This window comes from Hirundo rustica, chromosome 1 (genome assembly GCF_015227805.2).
Source record: "Hirundo rustica isolate bHirRus1 chromosome 1, bHirRus1.pri.v3, whole genome shotgun sequence".
NCBI classification, from domain to species: Eukaryota; Metazoa; Chordata; class Aves; order Passeriformes; family Hirundinidae; genus Hirundo; species Hirundo rustica.
This window is the reverse complement of record NC_053450.1, coordinates 109,546,060-109,570,440: the sequence shown is the minus strand read 5'-3', so window position 1 is coordinate 109,570,440 and position 24,381 is coordinate 109,546,060. Positions and strand designations below refer to the sequence as shown.

Here is a 24,381-nt window from a genome sequence, read left to right as displayed (position 1 = left end):
TTGATTCCAGTTATTAAACTTTAGGACTGCAAGTGATTATAGCTACACTTCCTAATGCAAAAATTATCTTCTAAAATTATCCTCCCACATCTGTGGAAAAATGATCTTTTTTTTAATCCATAGGAGCACTTTGCACATCTTGTGCAGTTTGAGGACCCAGACATGTTGTGTATGACAGTTTCAGATCTTTCCCTTTTATATGTGAAAGTTTTAGGCTAAAAGTAGTGGAAGCATAAGTAAATTTCTGTTAGTACAATCAAACAAGGCTTCATAAATATGAAAGCCTTGCACATTTTGGTAAGTTTGGGACTTTTTGTATATTGAGGATTTTGAAATGTTAGGGGGAAAATGCTATTAACAGACTATTAAGGGAATTTTTGATTAGATTCCTTTTATTTGAATGTCAGCATTTAAAACAAGTGTGGGATATTTAAGTTCAGCTCTGGTACAAGTACGGTAAATGACCAAATTCATCAGAGTTTTTGTTGGTACAGCTTTTTGTCTGGAAGATATCTAACACTCAAAATAGAAGCAGGCTCACAACTGATATAGCATTTGCTTTCAAGAAATACACCCTTCAACATACACGTGGAAAAGACATAAAAGTGCTGCAGTCAGTCCATCAGAAATAGGTGAAATGAGAACCTGTGCATAATTATAGGGTGAGAATGTAAAAAGACCACAGGATTAACTTAGCCTGAGTTAAAGTTCTGAGTGCTGAGTTTTTTGAAGGTGAGATGAGCTCAGCAGTGACAACGATGACAGGTGGTGGTGCCAGTGGTGGTGTGGAGAGTCATGTCATTTCGTGCTGGTTTGTCATCATCTCCATGGACCCTGAACACCTTGCCAGAAGCAAGCAGGGATCCAAGAATAATGTATCTATTGGCCAGTGGTATATGTAGTTTCAAAATGAACATACCAAAAATGCAAGCTGAAATGGACAGGATAGACGTGAGGAAATGCAAAGAAATAGATATGTGTATCTCAGCTAATGGTGGTCTTGACATTGCAAGGGCTTTTAGAATTGAATGATTTGAGTTTTTGTATGGTTTTAATGGGGAAAAAGGGTCTTTTATTATCTTTTTTTTTTTTTTTGCCCAGCATAGTTTAGAACAAAGTGAGTTGTGTCGAGAAGTAGCTGATAAAAGCCAGCAGTGATCTTGACAAACCACATCTAAACCAGAGCTGTCTCCCCCACCTTTCCTCCTCCCCTCTTCCCTCATGCTTGTGCCTCAAACTTGCCAATTGCACCTGAGGAGTGGTAATCATATGTCTCAACCTTTTATCACCTAAATCCAGAGCAGAAGGAAATAAATGTAAGCCAGAAAGGATAACCAAGTGTTGGAAATCTGAGAAACGTTTGGAGACAGGAGTTCAGGAAACCAGAAATCAGAGCTTTGATTGCCATAAGTTTTATTCAGCATGAAACATCATTCCGTAGTTTAAATTTCCGCTTTTAAATCCAAATGAGCAGTGTATAATTTGACCTTTGCTCATAAAAAATTAGGTTAAATTTGTCATTTTAACACCTAGTGTTCTGCCTAGCTTGAACTAATAAATTTGTGAAACCAAGTGCAAGTAAACCGAAAAACTGAAGAACTAACTTGGACATTTGTTCCCCCCTGCACACACATAGCCCCTGCCAAAAAGAAGCCCAGTCCTAAACCCCATGTCCTCATTGCAGACTACAGCAAAGCAGCTGCTAGATGTGCTGGGCTTCTTTACCTATAGCATAGCTGATTTCTGTGGCACAGTGCACAAGTTAGAAGCACGTAGCTAGCCTGAGAGCAAGTGTTTGACACATGTTCAGTGAAGATGGCAGTGTTTTAGTACATGAGGATTCAATTGTTGTTGCTTCAAGGTATAATGCGGCCCAGATGACTTTTAGTGGAGTAGTGCATATTAAAAACCAAACAGAAAATCATCAAACAATTCTTTCATACCTGTTTTATTTAATTTAATTTCAATAGTTTACGTACATCAGCTACAGAGTCTACCAAGACTGCATCTTCTTTCAATTTAAATATTCTTGGTCCTTATTACTGTATAATACAATCAGCTTTCTCTTCACCCACAAAAATAATAAACAGAGGGACAAAAAAAGCCTACGATACAGTAGTGTACTGATAGATTTTGCCCCCATATTACTCCGAAAGAGAATGCTTTTTCGATCGGTGCACGAAAGGTTCCTGAAATGCAAACATGCTCCAACATGATGAAAGTTTTATTAGGTTTTTTCCCAATTACAGATGTATATGCCGTCTCTTATATGAAAAAACCCAACACCCCTCACCCCAGAAAACAAACCCTGAAAACAAAACCCAGACATAACACCATGTCTGGTGCAGCAGGGTGTCCCATATGGGCTTTGTCATAGAAACTAAAGGAATGTATGTATGAATATGTATATATCTGTATATACGAAGGTCTTGCAAGAGAGGAGTGGCTTGGATCAGGACCCAGAGGTGGATTGTGAATGCTTTGGTAGGATGATTCCGGTAGGTTCACCTGTGCTTGTTCTTAATTCATGCAAAACACCTGTGAAACAAGACTTAGACCTGCCTGACAAACTGTGTGGTAGAGGATGGTTACCCTGGCTTGATCCGTGAAGTTTTCTATCAGCAGCTTTGAGGAATGTTCAAGTCAATTTAGTTCCATATACAGGTATGCCCATCCTGGTCAAGTAGTGCCACATGCAACGTCTCATCTGATTTCCTCTTCTGGGGAATGAGAAAGGATTGTATAGTATTATTTGTTGTGTCTGTGCCCTCTGTGGAACTTCTGACGTCCACTTTCTTCACTTCATATCCAAGAGCTGCCTCAGACTGTGGCACATCCCTGCACAGGTATGCTGGCCTTCAGATCCCTCTGCTTTGTTGTGACGATTATTTTGGGGATGCGGTACACAGTTGTGTGTAACAGCTTATGATGAAACCTTTCTGGAAATCTGTAGGCTGGAAGAAGCTATTTCATGTTGTTCTCAGACCACATGGGATAGTGTAGAGTTCACTACTTGCACATTTCTAGCATAGTCAGCTGCACTGAGCTGATACACATATGCACACAGTGCTGAACTGATTATAGGTCTTGGCAAAATCCTCCTGGAAGAGAGCTGGTGATATGTCACTGTAACGATGAAGAAGATCCAATCCATCACATATGAAAATGAGATCCTCTTTGGTATAATTAAAGGATCAGATTGCTCAAATACAAAAGAATATGCATAAATAATACATGGAAAAGTATGAAGGGCACAAAAATGCCATAAACTAAATGGAAAAATGTAATATAACTTGCAAATGTCTTTGGAATGCATCTACAATAAGCACAAAATGGATCGGTCTAAGTTAAGACACTTTTTTATTGCCAATAAGAAAAACATTATTAAAGAGCTGGTCCAATATCAAAATGGCATTTTAAAAGCATACGGTTACCTGTATATAGTTTTTATTAGCTTTCAAGTTTCTTCCATTGAGTTGTTAATGGTCCTTTTAAGAATTATGGTTCTGTAAGTGAATGGCTCACAGTGTCAGTACTTCTGCTGCTCTGCTTTGTGCTGCTGTATAAAAATAGATATTTTTTCCCCACCAAATATCTGGTTTTATTTCTCCATCATGTTTTAATAGAAAATTATGAGAGAAGAAAAATAATAAAAAAACAACCAAAAAATCAAATGAAAGTGCAACCTCTTTATATTGAGCTTATGGTCAAATAAAAGGCCATTGTGAAGAAAAAACCCCAATATTACATAAAAGCCTTTACCTGTATTCCTACTATTAAAATGACTATCATACTGGTACTTGCTTATAGTGTACCTAATAACTGGTGTGATTGCTTCCTCTGAGGCCTCTTGGCCTCTTCATCTTATGCATTAAGCTGCAGCTAAAAAACTCCTAGTGTGACTGTTTGGCCGATTGAGCTCTGTGCAGTATTTTGCATCCAGCTAAATCAAGTACTGAGCTCTGGGTCCAAGTATATCATGGATCTCATCCCTTATCATCCCCAGAAGCTGACCTTGTGTGCTGACACCTGAATTTCATATACTTTTTGTCTGTCTCTCCATTTACTTATTAGACTCTTTTCCTGGCTTTTTTTTTTTTTTTTTTTTTTTTTTTCCCCCAATTTCCCCCTGTGTAGAATCCACTTGCTCCAGATAGTTGTCCATAATCTGGTGTTAAAGTAGGACTGTGTACCACCACCTCGCTGAGCAAATAACTTGTCTTCATGCATTGTCTATGATTTGCAACCTTTTTACTTGTTTTGTCATCCATTCTACACATCAACCTCCTGGCTATAGTTTTCATTTTCTGTACTGTATCCCAGATTTTTCAGAGTGGGAACCATTGTACGTGTGTGCTGGGAAGTGCTATGGCAAAAGGCAGTACGGTGAAACAGCATTAGAGTTGAGATATATTTATTCTTGTGAGTACTAAGGATGGGGATGTGATAAAATGCCATGTAGAAAAAATTATGCCAAAGACCTGATGTTTTCCCAAATTGCAGTCTCAGTTTTTTTGAGTCTCTGTTTCAAGTAAACCTTTGCCTGAAGCTTCAGTATTAGAGGTTGAGTGGGGCTATCTTTAACTCAGCCTCAGAGCTCTGCTGACCTGGTTTCACTGTGTTTTGCTCCAGAGATAATCTAGTTCACACCGGGCATCGGCAGTCGCTCACCTGGTAACAGTGCAGCCTAAAGTGTGTATAAACCTCAGCACGCAGTATTGAAACTTCCTGTAAGGCTTGAGAAGTTGGAGACTGCCATTTCTGCTTCACACTGAAAACCAGGTATAGCTCAGCTCTGGGCATCCCAGGTGTGCTCAGTGTAACCCCAGGCTCCTCAGCTGGTTGCAGGATCAGCTGCTCCCTTTCCCCATGAGGCCATGGTGTGGCTCAAATCCTCTTTCATGGCTAAACCTCTTGCTTGAGGCATGGCAGCAGCACCTTACGCTCCTCCACAACCAGAGGGATGCAAGCAAATATGTTGCATAGCTCTGTCCAGGAAAATCAGATTTCTGTCAGATCATAGGATAGAATTCTATGTGTTTCATTGTTCAGGTTTTTTTTTTTGTTGTTGTTGTTGTTTGTTTGTTTTTTTGTTGGTTTGTTTGTTTGTTTTTTTTTACCTGACCCTGACATGTTTATGTTCAGTTATATCGAATGGCTTCAATAGGAAATGGGAGTTTCCCCAAGGCTTGGAATCATCAAAATTTGTTCTGATGGGCAGCTAGAGTCATATGTTTGCATTTGTTTTTCTGTTTTGTCTTAGGACTTATTAGTGGATGAAGAATTACAGACCTTGGTGGTCCTGAGATTGTCTCCTTGTTCTTTTATATGTCTGGATGTATGGTTGAGGTATGGTTTGGGAGAGATGGAGAAGAGCTGATAAACGACTGCTCTAGGGCTACTTAATGATTATGATCTGATTGTGCCAATTAGTGAAACATCTTGATGTTGTGTCACCTAGAAACCACTGGGGCAGGAAGGAGCCAGGCACGGCGGCTGGCTTTGAGATAAGGCTGTTAGCTGAAGGATTGTCTGTAGGACCTAGAGCACTGACAAACCAGAAGACTCTCCTACTACAGGGAGGTTGTCCATCATTTGCTTGTGACAGAGAATTTATTTTTTTTCTGTACGTGACACTGCCCAGATGATAATTTTCATATGTAGCACTTTACCCTTCTACCCAAACAGTCCTGGGGATAGCTAGCCTGGTGATTCAATCTGAAAAATATTTTTTATTTAAAAAAAAAAAAATAAAATAAAATTATTTTGGCAGACAAAATGCAAAGCATAAAAGTTGTTTAGCCTGTAAACCAAGGTTTGGTGGATGTTTGTAAGTACAGTGGATAAAAACTGCTGGAAAATTAAATTTGCTACACCTTAAAATGTTGGGGTTCTGGTAGTGTAAAAAACCTTTTTTACAGATGCATGTTTGAGGCACTGATCCATGATCTGTGCTTCTGGAGGAAATTGTTGATGTAGACATTTAAGACGCAGCAAAATGCACTGATACTGAACCAGAACTTGTTTAACATGAAAATGCAGAGGAAACTAAGAAGTCTGCAATTTGCATGGGTTCTGAGAAGTTGTCTGTGTATGCTCAGTTTAACTTGGCAAGGTTTTCAATCCTCAAGCAAAAATCATTTGAACCAAAATCAGTCTGAAGCTGAAATTTATAAAATATCTAGAACTTGAGACTATGATAGTAAGAAATTTGAATGGTTTAATGCACTTGTTATGTGAAGTGTACGTATTTGCTGCCTAAAACTTTGTATAATCATTTTAGTATAAAAGTAGTATCTTTGATGTCATTGGGGTTTTTTGAAAATAATTAAACCAGTCCACATACAGAAACATACAAATGTGGGAGCCAGAAAAGGGAAAAAGGAAGCAAATCATGTACCAGAAAAGGGAATTTCACTGGAAGGCAGCCATTTGGAGAGAAGAGTAGGCAGCTCCAAGCCCGTTCAGTGGGCACAAGGACTCCTGGTGGGAGAGGATGTGGTTGCAACGTGACTACAGGAAAGCTATGCATGGCTCTGGAACCAGAGATTTAGAAGGATTTGAAGTGTCTTCTGGAGAATTAATTCGACTTCCGTGTGTTTGTAGACAGCTTGTGACTGTGGCCACAAGGTACTGTTCCCCTCAGAGGATTTAGGTTAACCCACTGAGTGGTGCTGAGGTTGGGCTGCTGCCCCAGGCAGCCCATGCTTTCTGTCTTGTCTCCTCCATTGAGAAGACAGCTCCAAACAGGAATTTCTTAGGGCCGTCATGCTGAGCAGAGAGCTGACAGCAGTTGCTGAGTACAAGGCCTTTCCCTAAACCCCTCCTCTGTTTCGGGGCCAAGCATCTCCTGCTGTGCCATTCAGGGTTCACTGCTCTGACCTAGGTGACAGGAGCATCTGCTTCTGTATCATAGAGCTTAATAGCTGGAGGCTGAGGGAGAACAGCAGTTTATTGTGTGGAGCAGTATGTTGAGAGTCACTGACCAAGAGATTAGCGATCTCACCTCGGCTGGGAGATTTCCCTCTCTTCGCTAGGGTAGAGAAGTGCGTTTCAATTGCCCATGTAAAACGCAGCAGTGTGGACAGGCTGGATGAAACAGAGTTTCTCTTCTAATCCAGACCTGGCTGTGACTTGGCAACAAGGACTTTCTCTAACTGCAGAGGAAGGTACAGTTAATAAAAAATTAGGTTTCCAAGACCTCAGGTGGATACTTTTTTAGTTTTCCTCGGTTCAGCTGCAGGTTCTCTGTTTTACATGACATTTGAGTCTCTCATCATAAAGAGCCCTTCTTGTGCTAAAGGCGTGAAACTTTTGGATTTCAGATCATCTTTCTGTCTCCCCTAGCTGTCCAGGTAGAAGGATTGCTGCCTGAGTTCTTGCTCAAAGGGAACAGTGCTGTCCCACACAATGAAATCATGTCTGTCTGCCTTCAGAGCACTGTGGACTTTGAGCCAGGCATAATCTGTTTCCTGACATTTGAGTCCCATTAATTGGGTTAACAAGATGCTATCTGCGCTCCATACTTATGTAAATAGAACCTGCTAGCAAAGATCTTAATGGCACCTGATATATCACACTGCCTTTACATCTATCAAGAGGTACCACCGCAGGAGTCACTTCCAAAAGCAGGTTGTGTTCTTGGTCCCATGGGTCCCTTTATAAGCTGTAAGAAATGCTGGTGGTCAAGGCCAACTGTTCAGATGTCTTTCAAGTGTCTCACTGGTGACCAAATCTCACTTTGTCAAGATGACAAATGACTTGTGCATACCCTGTTCACCTTCGAGCTTTGCTCTAATGTCAGCTCCATTTACTTGTCAGAAACTGGTATTTTTTTTACTTCCCACAGTGCAAGTGGAGCAGAGGAAAGGAAGGAGTGAAGGGAACACAGGCTGGGGAGAAAAAAAAAAAACCTGCTTGTATGGCTTCTATTCAATGTATTATTATAGTTGAGATTTGCAAGCTTTGGACATACCAGAATCTGTTTGTTTGTACATGTGCAAAACAGAAAGAAGGGAATTTGCTTTTCAGAAGTGAGAACTGTCCCTGCAGGGCTATGATTATGCAAAAACATGTTTTAACCACTGGATTTTTCAAGAAGAAAGTGGTTGTGCAAGATGAGTTTCTTATTTTGGACAGCAAATTTTTTCCGGAGCAGCATTTAAAAATAAGTGTTTAATTAACAGGGTCTACCCAGAGCATAGGGCATTGTGCATGTGTCTGCACTGAAGAGCTCGACTCAAAGCTCTGAGCTCTCTCATGGGTGGTTTCATTGACTGCAGTGGTATTGTTATGTGGCTAAGTGATCGCTGCTGTGATTGCGGGCTGTTACATCTCGCCCAAAAGCAGCCATGGCCAGGCCACAAAATATGGTCAAAGTCAGCTCAAGGACTGTGAAAGTGACATTGACAGCTTTGGCTTTTAGTTTCTTCTCAATGACTTCCATATCGCTTTTGCTTAGTCCACAAGTCAAAATATGCTTTTTCTCCTATTAGCTACAGCATTGGCTGAAGTTTTGAGAGTCACAAACTTACTTAATTTGGCAGTGTGATTAATCGTAACAAAGGAAAACTTGTTCTACCTTTCTTCTTTTGCGTCTGATGGGAGCAAAGCAGTTTCAGTAGATATGAAGTAGAAACACACAGAAGTGCGATGTGTCAAATTAAACATCATGGTGTCATAAGATTTTCTGACTAATTCTCCTGTGACCTTGAGCCTTCCTTTGCTGGCAGCAGCTGGATGAAGACAGCTTGAGGGTGATGCCTGCCGTGAGTTGCCCATTACCCAGGATGACTACAGCCCCTACGAGATTTTACTAGCAGCCAAGCAGCATTTGCAGCAAAAATGAGTGAGCCTTTGTGAGTTGAAGGCAGCATTAAAAGACCCTGAAAGCTTTTGCCTCCTTCGCTCCTACTCCTTGTCTCTTCCTGCTCTTCTCTGTGCTGACTGACGAGTTGGAGGCTGTGCCTTCTCTTTGCAGACTGCTGTGAATAACCTTTTTTTTATTTTCTAAAGCCACTGTGTAGCACAGGCAAGATCACGTAAGAAAACAAATTCAGGGTCAGTGCTCAGTTTCCTTGCAAGTTCATTAAAACAGCAGTGTCTGGAGGCCTTTTGCCTAAATAATTTCATAATAGAAAACAGACTCTCGTTGCTTCTTTCTTTTGGGCTACTATTTTTATTTGGTTGTTGTTCCTCAAGTGTTTTGGTCGTATTTCAAAACTTGTTTCAATTAAATGAAGACACTATTTTTTTGGTGCTTTCTGGTTTAAAAGCTGTACGGCAAAACTTCTAGGAGTCTTCTGGATTATAAAGCTACAATTGACAGATTGACAGGGATTTTCCTTTCAAAATAACATTAGAAAACCCCGAAGAGTAGCTTAAAGATTTGAAAGAAAATAAAAAAAACCCTCCCCTTTCTCTCCCCAAGCTGAGATCTCCTGTCGCTGCTTCTGGCATGCATCACATCTTTGAGGATACAGTATCATGAGAAAACTGTCACTTGGTGATGTATTAGGGTAATGTATCATGAGAGCATCGTTTTTTTAGAGGATATGGGCAGTAAAAGACATGATTCTGGCCAGACAGAGCAGCAGGGGACCCTGCTCTTTTTCTTTCCTTTTCTTTAATCTAGCCCTGTTTTTGTGTTGTACAGAAGTGAGTTTCTTCATGGGATATGACTCGTTGCAGAGTAAGTTAGGAGGCCCATTGGGCTTCTTAAAGTCTTTAAGAAGTACACAGGCCTCAAGGGCTGCTTTGTTCAAAGTTTTTAGAACAGTCTGAAGCCCCAAACTAGAGAATTTGCCACTGCTGAAATCTCCAGTGTAAAGACTGAGTAAGCAGGCTTCAGAAGAGGAGGTAATAAAGATGCAATGACAGGTAACTCTTGTTTGGATAATATATTTGTAGATTTAGCCTATCAAAATTTGATGAAATGCTACTTATTTAAAAAGCACTCAGTGCATCTCTTTTTAATAAATGTAAAATGAAATTTTAATTCACAACATTAGAAGAAAAAATACTATTGGTCAGTATTCAGTCTCTAATAGAAAATATAGTTCTCAAAAAATAGTAATTCTGAACAGATAGAATTTGATTTTGATGTGCTTTGATTTTGATGTCCTTTTTATTGTTTTAATGGCTTTGTTTTTCTCTTATTGACAATATCTACTGGAAAATAACAGTGTATAGTACTGGGATAACATTAGTAAAGAAACAAAAGCAGGATATTGTTAGGGCACTCTTTTGATGGGCAGGGTTAATTTTTGAGATGAGCCAGAACATGACACTATGGCTTGATTTAAAATCTGCTGAATTCAAATGATTTAATTATTTGTTTTAAACCTTTGGTGTAATTTGCTTTGCCCTCTGTGAAATTGCTTGATAATTCATGAGTGTCATCTTCAACGATTATTAGGACTAGAATTTATTTAGGATGTTTTCAGACCAATTTTCTTGGCAGACTTGTCCTTCTCCAAGCCATCCTGTGGCATTTAAGGGGGACCTGAGTGCTCCAGGAGTTAATACACTCAGGACAGCAATGCTATTCCACGTCTGCTGAGTTCAGCTGTGTTTGGTTGATCAGGCTCAGGTGGTGGAATCTTTTATGGCCCTCAACTGCCTGTCACTTCCCTGGGAGAATAAATTCTCCACCAGCTTCAGTCAGGGTAAACCAGACTAGGATTAGGCTGGACCAGCATCACCCATTTAGCTGAAAATAAGTTGGGCAGTAATCACCCAAAAGGTTTTGCTGGCTGATCTGTGCAGCTGAGAACATCCAGCAAGGGGAAAATCAAAAATTCACAGGGCTGGGTCAGTGAGCTGTTACCTTTTACAGCAGCATGGGTACAGGCTTCAGAGCTTCAAATTGACAGGTATTGCTTGTGATAACCTTTTTCTTAGGTATTGTCATCAGATTTAGATAACTGATAGTTAATTCCAACTCTTCATTGACAAAGTAGAAATATAATCCTGGGAATTAAAATTCACAGAAAAAGCTGTGAATTTTAAAAGTATGCATCTCATGAAATGTGAAGGTGTGGTCTCCCAGAAGAATCCCTGTGTGTAACCCTTCCTTGAAGTCTGGCTCCTGGATTACTATGGGTAACTTTTTCACTACATTATGAACTACTGGGAATTTGTGAAGACCCTGTCTCTTATTGCTAGAAGACTGCCATGCTATTCTGCTGTAAAGACAGGTAAAGAGCGTTGCCTATAACTGTGCAGCTGGAGAGCTCTAATCTGAAGCTGCCCTTGGAGGTTGAGGTGGAGGTGGGGAGACTGAGAGCTACAGGATCTGGATCCTGCTCTGGCTTTCCATCTGACCCAATCTTCAGTTGCAGTAATTGTGTCTGGCCATGTCTACTTTGTCCCTAAGCTCCCTGGAGCAGGGATGTGCTGCAAAACGTTTGATGTTCTGGGATTCTGACCCCAACTGCAGCCTCAGTATTAATGACAATAAATGTAGGAGGAGGAGACGGTGCTTTCTTTTCACCAAATACTGGTGCAGAGGGCTGCTTTCAGGCAATGCTGGGTTTGCAGCAGGCCACCAAGGTCACTTTCCTTGTGCTTGTGAACATCATTAAGCACAGTGAAAGAATTTTAAAAAAAATGTTCAGTCTGTAAGGGGTTGTGAGTGATTTGTCCTGAATCACTTGCACATACTCATGTCTTCCTCACAGCAGTGGGGAATACCCATTTGAAGTGAAATTTGGTGTCATCTTTCAGCAGGGCCTTTGTTTTAATCATCTTTCCTAGGGAGTGGGGAGAGCTCAAATTATGAAGGGGGATGGTTGATGCTGGCTGAGCATCACCACAGGGAAGGCTGCAGCCTCCTGTCTGCTCACCCTGAGAGGCCAGATAATCTAAACAGATTACAGGGAAGAGAGGACAAATCAGAGGCTACCGAGTGCTCTGCTCAAAAAAGAAAGAGAGACTGTGAACTGAACTAAAATACTGTCACTTGTATCTAATGCAATTCATGCTGAAATCATGGTCATGTTCTGCCACAGGCAAGGACCTAATGTTGAAGGTGCTGAAGGTACTTAAGCACGTGTTTGACTTCACTCCTGTGAGTTGTCCAATTATAATTTTACATGCTTAAAATAACGAGACCTTTCTCTCTCTTGGGGAAGCGTATGCCTTGGTTTTTGTAGGTTTATATGGGAAAATGGAGAGAACTCTATCATTTTCCAGAGAACCAACATAGTTTCATAGGGAAATATTTTTTCCACCTTGAATTTAGAAATGCATCTAGTGTGCTAAGCCATTTTTTTATTGAACCCACAAAATTTTTTTTGCAAGGGGAAAAAAAACCCCAGCAGATAATTGGAAGGGAGCAAGGGAAATGAGACCTTGTCCTCATCTCCCTTGACAGTGGTTCAAAGGGTCTGCAAACATCTCTCCTTGGGGAGTGATGTCTCCTCCCTGAAGCCTGATTGTGTGGCTCCTGCTCAGGTAAATAAATGCTCATGGAAGACAGCACTCCCACAGTTTTAGCAGGGATCTCTTGTCTGCATCAGCTCTGCCAGTTAAATGAGGTTTGTAAATCGGACCTGAGACAGATTTCCAGGCAGGAGTGCCAAAGAAGCGAGGGTACTATTTTCAGAAAGCGCCTCAGGATTTGTCTACACCATGAGTTAAGCATGTGTCTGAGCCTGTTCTTGAGATCAAGTTGGCCCAACATGGGGGTTGTTTGCACCTAAATAGAGGTGCAGGCACAGGCTTGGGAGCTCCCAGGCTTTGCTGATAGCAAAGAGCCTGTGACCAGTGCTGGCCCAGACCTTTGCTCCTGTGGCCTGTGTGGCATGAATGTGGCTTCTTGTGTGCTTGAGAGGATGCTCTGGCTGTGTGCAGCACCTGGCAGAGAGCCCAGCAGCATGGCCTAGGAACACGGGGATCACGGCACGTGGTGGGAGCTGCGTTCGAGCCTGCCCTTTGCATTGCGGTGGAGAGGCTGCCTATGTGAATTGAATTCACTTGTTTCATTAATTTTAAATGGCTCTTTCTTCTCCTTCTCACATGCGTATATTTGAAAGCTGCATCCCGAATTCCTTGGGGGTAACTTTGGCTATTGTTTGAAAATTGTTATTGTTTTCATGGGTGATCCCACTGGCTTTTCCTGGCAGAAACCTAAGGACACCCTGAGCTACTTGATGAGGAGTCCTATCAGAATTACTAGCGGGACTGTGATGAATAATGGTAAAAAATGAATGTTTTCAGGATTAGTCATTAATGGTAGTTGGTATTTCTACCTCATCCGTCTCTCTTGCTTTTATTATTTTTCTCTCCACAGCATTTTTTTGGTTAAATGAAAGTTTAAGTAACATTTTTCCCATTCAGTATAAATAATTAATACCTTGGGGTATCAGAAATGCAGTGCAAGCTTCCTAAAAGCATTTTCAATACATAAAAAGAAAGAAAGAAAAAAAACAACCCTAGACCATCACTGTGGACATCTGGCCCCCTGAGAAACCACATCTGCAGCATTTTCTGCAGCCAGCTGTTGCAGCACAAGAGTGGGCTTAGGATACCATTGGTGGAAGTGCTCCTTGGTACAGTCCTGAAGAAACGAAGCAGACTCCTATTTTTCTTTTTTTTTCTCCTCTTGGAGCCAAATCCAGGTTGAAAAGAGCCATCCTCCTGGTGGCTGCTGAGAGCCGGCAGGAGTCCAGAGGGGAACCCTGTAGAAAGTTGGCCGTGGCTTCCAAGCTGTGGTTTGGCACATATCCTCTCCAAGATCTCTGCCAAATATTCAGACTCCTTTTAAGTGTGTGTGTGTGTTTTGTTTTTTTTTTTTTTTTTTCTTTTCATGTTGGCATTTTATTTAGCTGTACCATATGAGTTTAAGGCTGTTAGTTTGATATAATTTGTCGCCAAAATGGGCTGTTTTGTCTGGGGTTCTTTGATGGAAGGTAAAAATATGAGGTGTATGTAGAAGGTGAACAAATTGTGTTGAGAGAAGGTTGTAGTAAAGGTAACACGAAGCAGTAGCAGTGATACTGGGTCTGCTTAGTGTATCTCTCCTGTATGGGAATTTGACATCACCTGTACATGCCAAGTTCAGGAGACCCTTGGTTCTCACTGCTAAGTGTGAGAGAGGGGAGAAACATGGACACCCAACAAAATTTCTGATCATTCCCCTAGATGCATTAAAACACGAGTTCTCCAGCAGTTGTGCTTGGTGAGTGCAGCGAAGAGTCCAGTGTGATCTTCCAGCACTTCCCTAAATTTTCCTTTTCAAGGGAGTCTGGGATTCCAGAGTGAGCCCTTTACTGAGCTGAGCACTGACTGGGGAGTTGCGTCAGATGTAGCAGCATTGTTCTGGATCAGCCTGACCTCTTTTAAAAATATACGTATTTTTCCAACACTAATAGAAACCTTAGCTGAGGTTCTCTCCCTTTCTGTGTATGTGTGCTTGAGCACTAAATTAAAAAAAATAAAAAAATCCCAGATGTGAATCTATAAACCATCTGTTTAAAATAACTGTTGTGCAGGACTATAATTAAAAGTTATTTATTATGAATCTTGGGATCCTATTATGGATTTGACTGACTCCCAGGTTTCTGACTTAGCAAACAGTTTACGTATTTATGGGCCATGTGTCTCTTCCGCACTTCTTGGTGCCAGAGTGCATGTTCCTTTAAACAAAAGGGAAAAAAAATTCCCCTACCCTCCCATAACTGTTGGCTTCTTACTGCTGCCGTCTAAGAAGTTTTCTCTTAAGAACAGCAAAAAGTATCAAAGTATCTGAGAGCTTTCAACAGATTCAGAGACGCTGTTGACAGCACAGATGGAGGTTTGGTAATACAGCTCTCCTGCATGCAGCTACTTAGCGACTTTCTAAACGTATGGCTGGGACAAAGAATGAAATGTTGTGATTACTGGGGGTAGGAAGGGACATAATTGGAAGGAATGGATTTGTTGCTTAAGTCCCATTTGCTCTTAGCCTCCACTTTGCCCTTGTGAGATGGGAGGGGAGGAGGCAGCAGAAGTGAAACAAGCAGACGGACAGTAGACATTAAGAGCAGTGTTTTGGGCAAGTGGGTGAAGAAAAAACCCCAGCCTCCAGATGACAATTACGCTTTTGTTTTATTTTTGTACTTTTACACCCAGTGGACCCAGGAGATCTGCACTGGATAATGCCTGACTGCAATAGACTAAACAATGATTTACCAGCCCTGCTTTATCTGCTGCAGGCCTGTGATGGATCAGCAGGGTACATTAACCCTTTCCTCCACATCTGCTGACCTTGTTTTTCACAAGGTACAGCATTGAGATAAAACAGCAGGACTTTTTAAAAAGAAATTTGGGGTAATAGTAATAATACTAATAGAAGCAGCAGGAGGATCCTCTTCCCTGGAGCTACATTAATCTCTTCTTCAAGAGGGATTTTGCCATGAGGACTATGCCAGGGCAGCAATGTGTTGCAACTGGGGCTCTACTGTATGTTTTTTCAGCAAAAGGCCCCACAAGGAGTGGTGGGGCTGCAGCCCTGAGTGATGCTATCTATACCTCACACCCTGGAAGAGAAGCCCAGCCCTGATGACAGGGAGTTAGGCAGTTTGGGATGACCTCTGAAACAGCCTGTTTTGGAGTTGTCTGGGCCTTGCCCATAACAAGCTAGAGAGGGTCAACATCAGCTTTGCAAATCCTACCCTGTTCCAGTGCTTAGCTGCTCTTCTTGTGCTGGCAAAGATTGGCTCTGTTTTCCTGGGATATGTGGAGCTGTCCTTTAAGGCAGGAGGATGCAGCTTCTCCAAGGGACAGAGTTAACCTTCCTTTTTAATTTGGGGGAAAAAAACACAACAAACAAAAAACCAAACCCACCAAACAAACAAAAAGTGCAGTGGGTGGTGAGTGTGACACCTCTTCCCCACCTTTTAGCACTGTGCTGTAATAACTGAGCTTTGAGTTTGCTGCCCTCCACATCCAGAGGCAATTCAATGACTCGTGCTTTCCCCACAAGTACCTCGCTGTAAGAACCAGTGACTTGTGGGAGCGCGAAGAACAAGCCCCTTTCTGCTGAAGGCAGACTGAACATCAAATAGTTCAAAGTCTACTGAGATAGAGGAAGGAAATGTGAATCCAGTAAGCTACTGCTTAAGACATCCTCCTAGGGGGAAGGACCCTCGAGTTCCTATCACGGTACTGTGGGCCACTAATATTCTTCATGTGGAGCAGCTGCTTAATGCAAAACAGCCCTTGGCATCAGCACATGAATCCCAAAATCTTCCCTCCCAGAAAACATGCTAAGCCAGCAGCTTTGCTGGTGATAAGGAAGGAAGAGCAAGACCCAAATTTGGCTGGCCCCCTGGGGCAGCTCAATGATACCAAGCTCCACACTGGAGAGAATTTTTCTGATTTTTAGCAATGTGGGGGGAACAGGAGGCTTCGACTGGGAATAGTAACTAGCAAGTAGCTCCTGTTTGAAGTATGTGTGTTAGGGTCATCCTTAGGAACTCCCTGCATTCCCAACGAGAAGAAACCATGTCAGGATGTACCTGAGGGCAGAAGGAGGCAGACAGCACTCAGGGGAGAAATTGCCTGGGAAGTGAGACTGCATGAGGTATTTGCCCCAGTAGGCCTCTGTCAACCAGGGAATTAAAAAAAAAAATACAGAGCTGTGTCATTTTTTGTCCCTCTCACTGCCCTCTGCAGCAATAATGTTGTCCTTGAGGAGGGAGTCCAATGGGTAGCTGCCCACTGGCCCCCCTTAGACACATCCAGCCCAGCTAGGTTGGTTCTGAAGGGCACTCTGCACCTCGCTTCTCTCAGAGAAGTTGGGTGAACCATGTTCTCCACAGGAACCAACTCTAAACTGGGTTTTGCCTTTCCTTCACACCTACTTTCATCAGGCAGATTTTCCCTCAGATGAAGGTAGCGGGACTGATAGGCTTATTAAATCTTTCCTTAAGCAAACTCCTTAAAGAGAATCAGATCTTACCAGAACCCTTTAAAATACAGACTGTAGTTGAGTTGGTAAGCTTGATTCTGCTGCCCTTCAACAGAATTTAAGGGGGCACCATGTTCCTGTAAAGGGAATCAAGATTCCACTGAGCGCTTTATAAGAGATATTGAAGCAGTTGCAGTTCCATGTCATGGCTGCTTTGTGCCAGTCCAAAGCTACAGAGCTGCTGGTTAAATTGCATTTATGGTTGCTCTGCAGTGTTGGAGTGATGCACAGCGGCCAGCACGTAGCAGTGACCTGGCTTTTTACAGTAATCGTTTGTGTTGCTGCAGCTGCGCTTTAGGGCCTGATTCTCATTTGCTGATTTCACACTGTCTTGGTGAGAGTGAGTCCTCATTTACACTGATAAGATTGGAGTGCCTTTATAGCTCCCATCAGATCAGGCAGTGACTTTGAAGTAAATAAACCTCTGATTTTAGACAAAGGGCTGGAGTGTAATAAAAGCTGCGTGTTATTCTTCACAGGCACCTTGAATAAGGCCACAGGGAGCAAAATAAAAAGACTGGGAAGCAAAGCTTCTTTTTCTTTAGTTTTATGATTTACATTTTTCTAGCCCTTTGATTTTTTTGGTCTCTAATTAAGTCATAAGATTGGGTGAGGTGGGTACTTGCATGTACTAGATGGCCACCTGTGTCACCTAATGAACTGAGCTACTAATTATAGGTGGAGGTGACTTCAGAGGACTACTTTAAGTAAGGAATTTGAAGTAGCAAAATTATACTAAAAGAAACACCCCAAGTATTTGTTTTCTGCACCTATTTAATGGCAGGGAAAACCAAAAGGGTTAACACCACTGGGGCAAGGTAGGCAATAAATGGAATATTTCTGCTGCCTGCTGTTGCACATCCTCCATTGACAATCCTTAATGTGGTCAATATGCTCTTTGGCCTTGGGAAATCACTGGCTTTTTGCCATAGCAAGATGACACTATAATGTACAGTGACTCTGTCTGCTTGTGGTGTTTCATTGATTCGCATCATTTTGGGGAGAAAGATGAATTACAGTAATCATTTTGCCTTATACAGTGCATAGTAGCCTCTTTTAAAAAAACTCTAGATAAAACTTCAGATAAAACACTTTAGATAAAAACTCTAGATAAAAACTCTAGATAAAACTGTTTTCTGCAGTGGCAGAATTTTCTCTTTTCTGAGGTTACCATGTCTTTCTCTTCTGTTTGTCCTTCCGTCACTGTGAGAAGCGATTCCTGACCTGTGCAGTTCATGGGGCAGCTTCTCAAGACCCCAAGGATATTTTAACAAGCACATCATGTAGGTAGTTGTTCATTTAAGTAATACGGATTTCTTCAGTGCAGAACATTTTCTGTACGAGACTGGGCAGCAGTCTTGAATTATTGTCTAAGTGGGTCTTAAAAGCCATTTACTTGGGCTCCTGGATTATTCAATGACTGTTTTCTACTGTGTTCCTTCAAGGGAAGAAAGACGTATTGAATCACAAGGACCTCTCCTGAAGCAAAAGAGCAGAATGCTGGCCCCAGATTTTATTTTCTGAATTGCAAGAGATGGTAGCCTTGGGTTTGGTTTGCTTGCAATAGCTTTTGTCTTTCTTTTTTCTTTTTTTTTTTTTTTTTCCAGAATAAGGAAGTGACGTGCAAAAGGGAGAAGTGTCCAGTGCTCTCCAAGGACTGTGCTCTCGTCATTAAGCAGAGAGGAGCTTGCTGTGAGCGTTGCAAAGGTGCCATTCCTTTCCTGTCATTTTCCCTATTTTCAAAAGTTTATCAGTGCACATTTAGGTTAAAGATAGGACTAAATTCATAGCTTCTTGACTGTCACAAGAGGTTAGAAGGGGGCAGTAACCATAATTGAAATATATATGTTTACAAAGCTGAGGGAAATACATAAATTCACATATTTGTCCTGCAATTATTAGTCCTTGCACAGCAACAATCCCTTAGAAATACATCTTTTTGCTTCATCACTCTGTTGTCAGTTTTTTATGAGATACCCCTAATTTTATGAGAAATATTTTAGGTCTACATCAATCTGCTAGTGGTCACCAGTCAGTAAGAATCTCTTTAACTTTTTATGTGGTTGGACAGAATAAGAATAATACTTCCAAATAATAAAAGGCAGGATAATTGTCCATGGCTATTCCTATTTCTCCTCATACTGGAAACCCACCAAGCAAACTTTATTCACTGTATTAAATGTTTCCTGATTCAAACAATAGTACTGTGGACATTTTAATGAAAACCAAATAAGCAACAATCTTAATATTATACATTTATTTATTGACCAATATTGTATATTCCTAGCTGTTTAAATGAGAGGATGATCAAATAATAATAAAAAACGGTGTAAGCATTCATGGCATGTATCTGCTATGTTTAACCACGTGAAAAATATGCTGGTAGATGAAGTTGAAAAGTAGTCTTTTTTGTTTATATTGATGCAGTAAGTAATGTGCTCTAAAGCACAAATTTTGCTGAGGCACTGCTTCCACAATCATGGAGGTGGAGAATGTCACATTCAGACAGCTTTATTTTATTTTTCCTCTGTAATTTTTAAATCTCCACTGGTGGTTGCGTGGGATTTAGAGGGAGGTAGGGTAGGATAAATTGTTGGGAAATAAAAGCATTTCTTGCTTTGCCAGCGGCAATACAAATGCAGGAAAACAGATTTCGCTGAAGTTCAGATGGAAGAGACATGATGGATGCGTATTTTTCCTGGAAGGTTGCAGAGGTGTGTTAGATGCTCTGCTTATGATTTGCTTCTGTGCTGCAGCTTTGGAATAGGTTTGGCAAGCCCCAATTCAAGGATTTGTCTAGAAACTTGACACTTAAAAGAGAAGGAAATGAACTAGAAAAAATATTAAAGCATTACTGGAACAAGAAATTGAAATTACAGATTTTACATAAATTACATGTAATTTATTTCTTTTGTCAAACCATGTTTATTATCAGCTACATAGGAAAAGATTGCTAAATGTTGGTTGGATTAAGATGGAGTTTGATTTTATAATGGGATGTGTATTTGCTCAATGGTCTGAAAATTCTATATACATACATATGCATATGTGCATGCATGCATGCAAAATGAAAAGAATGAATGTTTCAAAGCTGAACAAACAATATTTTAATTCAAACAGTATTTTAATTCAAACTCCTTTTAAGATTTTCTGTTTAACCTGAATTGGGGTGAGTACCTACAGAACGTTATTGATAGGCTTGAGCCTGGCATCTGCAGAGTGGTATGCTTGACATCTCTAATGGGATAATTAATAGAAACTATTCAAAAATTGAATTAGGAGGCACATGGATACTTGTGATAGAAGAGGGATGAGTTAGCTAGGGTCCTTTGAATATATCAATGGACAGAGAGATCCCACTTGTTCAACAAGATCCCTCACAAGGAAATTGCTGGAGAAACTAAGCAGCCCTGAGTTTTAGAGCTACTCTTCTCATCAGCAAATAAGTAACTAGTGTATGGTTGTTTTCATAGTAAAAAAAGGTTGCCAGCATATCCTTGCAAAGATCTCAATTTGTTGAAGTGCTCAGAAATGGTCTAGAAAAGGGGTGCAGAGGGACAGGAAGTTTGCTGCTGTTTGACCTGATCTCTGTGGCATAGTAAAGCAAGAGGGTGGCCTGTGAAGAGCTGCAGAAGGTTCTCAGGGCACTGAACAACTGATGACAAAGCAGCAAAGGAAGTTAGCATGAATGGGAATAAATGGATGCACACAGGACAAAACAGTCCTAACTTTACAAATACAGTACTGAGCTCTGAGTTGACAATAACTGGATGGCAACTGTTTCCAAGTGTTACAAAAGATACTTCTGTGGCACCATCGACTCATCCCTCAGAAGTTCTTCAAATGGAAAACTGAATGCTGAATTTCTTAGGAAAGGAGCAAGGTACAAACTGAAATGCACTGTTTTCCCTCTGAGTCAAACAGGCTGCTTATTCCTGGCCTTCTGGAGGCTAAACTATAGCTATGGACCTTGGTCTGTATTTTTCACACTTCCCAAGGTGTCTCTTAGTAGCTGCTATCAGACAAAAAATTATTGACTAGAAGAAATCTTGGTCTGATCTAAGATGGCAGTTTCTATGTCCTTAAAATGCAAGAAAAACATTAAATTTCCTATTTCAAAGAAAAAAAAAAGCTCTCAAGGATCAAATTTTCAAAGTAGATGTGAAATTTCTGAGTAAGTTTTTCTGTGCTTTCTGAGAGGCAAAGCAAAATATGCACCCATAAAACTCCTCCAGTCTTGACACCACACTCTGTCACCAGGTTGTTCTGGTTCCAGGGGAAGAGGCTGATGATACCACCTCTAATCCCGGGGAGGCTGCTTGCTCTCCCAGCACTCTGAACACTGCTGAAGAGCCTGCTTTGTTCTGTGTGAGACCTAAAATGAGTGTCCCACGGGGAGTAACTGGGGAATCAAGGCTACAAACACCAGCCTGGCAGTGTAGCTATTCAGCTACTCCCTTTGGTGGCCCAGCAACTCCCCGGCACTCCCCACAGAGAACTCAGCGCCAGCCAGGACTTGGCCCTGCAGCATTTATTCTCAGTTACTATTTTGTCAAGCTGCCAGAGTGCCCATGGGGAATGCAAGCAGGAAAAAGGAAACAGAGATTTTTTTTTCTTTTCTTTTTTTTTTTTTAACAAGTTGCATTTCATCTAAATGTGAACAAAAATGTTACCCAAGGAAAGACATCAGAAGCTGATGTCTTTTTTTCTTGGCTTTGCTCCCAAAGCCTGGGAGAGTTTAATCAGGCCTTACAGGCTCTTTCCAGCTCTCTTTGATAGCTTCACGTCTTCCTACCTTGTGAAGAAATGAATGAATGGGTGAGTGAAGGAATGAATGGCTGCTGTCATCTGGGTGCAACATCGGGAGGACAACCTTAAGACCAAAGGGCATCTTTCAGAGTGGGCTTGTGTAGGAAGGAAACCACCACTCACAAGTCATTTGGGACATCTCTGCCAGTGCATTTTATTCTATCATGAATAGCACAAGGACGTGCCTTGCCCATGGCAGAGGGGGTGGACTAGATGACCTTGCAACCCAGACTGTTCTACAACTGTATCTGCAGCAGTGTACACACCTGAACTCTCCTATTCAGAGCTTTGCATAAAGGGGGAAACTGAATTGCTGGTAGAGAACTTTGCCTGCAAATGGTTGTGTGCTGAGCATAAGTCCCTTGCTTCCATTTGGGTATTAGTATGCTGCTGCAGTAGAGATGGCCAAAGACACCTGTTTTTTCATGCACCATAGCCAATCTTTACTGTTCTTAACTCATATTTATATGGTTTTCTAAAAGCATCGTGTTTAATTCTAATTGGTTAGTAACTTTTGGCTAACTCAGTTCATTGGTTACTAGTAGTAGCTTGTGTGTGTGTCTGTCAAAAACTTTCCTGTCTAACAGTGTCTCATACCTGTCTCCTGAACAGAAGATATTTTACACGGATTAAGTCTTTCTTCTCACCAGTGCCCATTCTTTTCTTATGGGAACTGGTCAGGCTAACTGTTAGCTGTACTTAGCTGAAGCAGCAGGCCTGAGCCATGGTTTTAAAAGGCCTTTATTTCGTGAGGTTTTACCCATATGCAACAGGATGCTACTTAGATAATTTCTAGCACTTTTTTTTTTTTTTTTAATATATATTTTGTAATAAACAGAAAAAGTAACAGCCACTAGTACAGCTTTTGCAAGCAGAAAATTCACTGTGGTGGAAACTAGCATATGAAAAGATTCAGCTTTGCTTTGTTACAGAATCACAGAATATCCTGAGTTGGAAGGATACCACAAGGGTCATCAAATTCTGACTCCAGGCCCTGCACAGAATAAGAATGTGCCTGTGAGCATTGTCCAAATGCTTCTTGAACTCTGTCAGGCTTGGTGCTGTGACCACTTCCCTGGGGAGCCTGTTCCAGTGCCCAGCCCCCCTCTGGGTGAAGAACCTTTCCCTAATATCCAACTGGAACCTCCCCTGACACAACCTCATTCCCTCGGGTCCTGTCCCTGGTCAGCACAGAGAAGAGACCTGTGCCTGCCCCCCCGGCCCTCTGCTTCCCCTTGCGAGGAAACTGTAGGCTGCAATAAGGACTAAGATTTAAATTAAGATTTAAGATTTAAATCCTCCAGCCTAGCCATGTGTTTTAACACTGCTCCTGACTTTAGGCCCATAGGATCTGGATTGTAAAGTCGGTGGGGCAAAGCTCACTTTTGCTGTGTGTTTGGGAAGAGTCTGGAATAAAGAAATGTGGACCCATGATTATGGCTCCCTGCTGCAAGGAGAACGCAGGCGACTCAGTCTAATAGGAAAAGTTTTCAGTAAGACTATTCTTTTGACAGATATTTACTGTAGTTTATAAAACATACCACATACCTCTAGCATGCTATTCATTTTGAAAATACTAAAATATTAAACCCTCATACTACTTTTGCATAGGATAAATAGGCTACTTTTCATCACTCATTTTATTTAATATATTTAATGAAAACCTATGAGGTCACTGAGATTATAGAAATAGATTTGGCAGCATTATCTTCTTTAGTTGGATGGAGGCCTGTCACTTAGATATAGAGCTCTCTACACATCAAATAATAAGTTATTTGCACTCTGAAGTGGTATTAGTGGCTAAGGACTGCATAAAGTTTGCATTTCTAAAATTGTGTGCCATATTTTACTCTCTTATCTTAAGAACTTTAATCTTCTATGGATGTGCAAAGACAAAGTTGGTGGGAATTCTTTTACAATGAAGAAAATAGGTTCAGAATTTTCTTTCCCTTCCCATGTGCAATTTTGCATTTTCTGAACTTTCAAGAATTAGGTTTTTTGGTGGTTTTTTTTTTTTTTTTAAATTATTAATTATTGATCTTAGAAATTCTTGTGCTATGCTCTGTTGATATGGAATTTACCAGAGAATGGAATCCCAGCCCATGCAACAACAGTGCTAGGTCTACTAAATATTGAATATTCAAAGACATCATAATTAATTGTGCATTTCTTGGAAAGGATATAAAATACTATGGTTGAGGATTACAGCCAATTCCAACTATTAGGGCTGGCTTGTAAAAGAAGTTAGAGGGAGGTTGTGAGATTATCGGTGTTCTGGCTGCTCTACTGACACGCTGCAGGATCCATATGTACCTCTGTACTTCGCCTCTGGACACCCCTAGTACGAGGTACCCAACACCATTTTAGTGTCCTGCTGCAAGACTGATGGGGGGGCCTTTTTGTGGGGCCCCAGGGGGGGACTAGAACTTGCAGCCCATCCTTGCATGCTCTAAAGCAAGCTGTCAGAGGCAAGGGATAGTACATGGATGGAGGGGGATGGGATGTGAAGATAATATGTATACATTCCTAAAGAAATTTCTTTTACCTTCAACTGAATGATCTAGACTCGGCTTCTGTCAGGGACTGGCTATGAGATGGTTTGAGGACATAATCAAGTC

General features: G+C 41.2%; 1 protein-coding gene across 3 annotated transcripts in view; it reads left to right on the top strand.

Moving 5' to 3' along the window:
- BMPER (BMP binding endothelial regulator) overlaps positions 1–24,381 on the top strand; it is a 103,793-nt gene that overhangs the window by 6,311 nt on the left and 73,101 nt on the right. The window contains exon 3 of one of the 3 annotated variants that reach the window (XM_040072327.1): positions 18,562–18,661. The exons of the other annotated variants lie outside the window; for them this stretch is intronic. Coding sequence (XP_039928261.1) covers positions 18,562–18,661 — 100 coding nt within the window. The remainder of the gene's footprint in view (positions 1–18,561; positions 18,662–24,381) is intronic. 3 annotated transcript variants of the gene reach the window in all.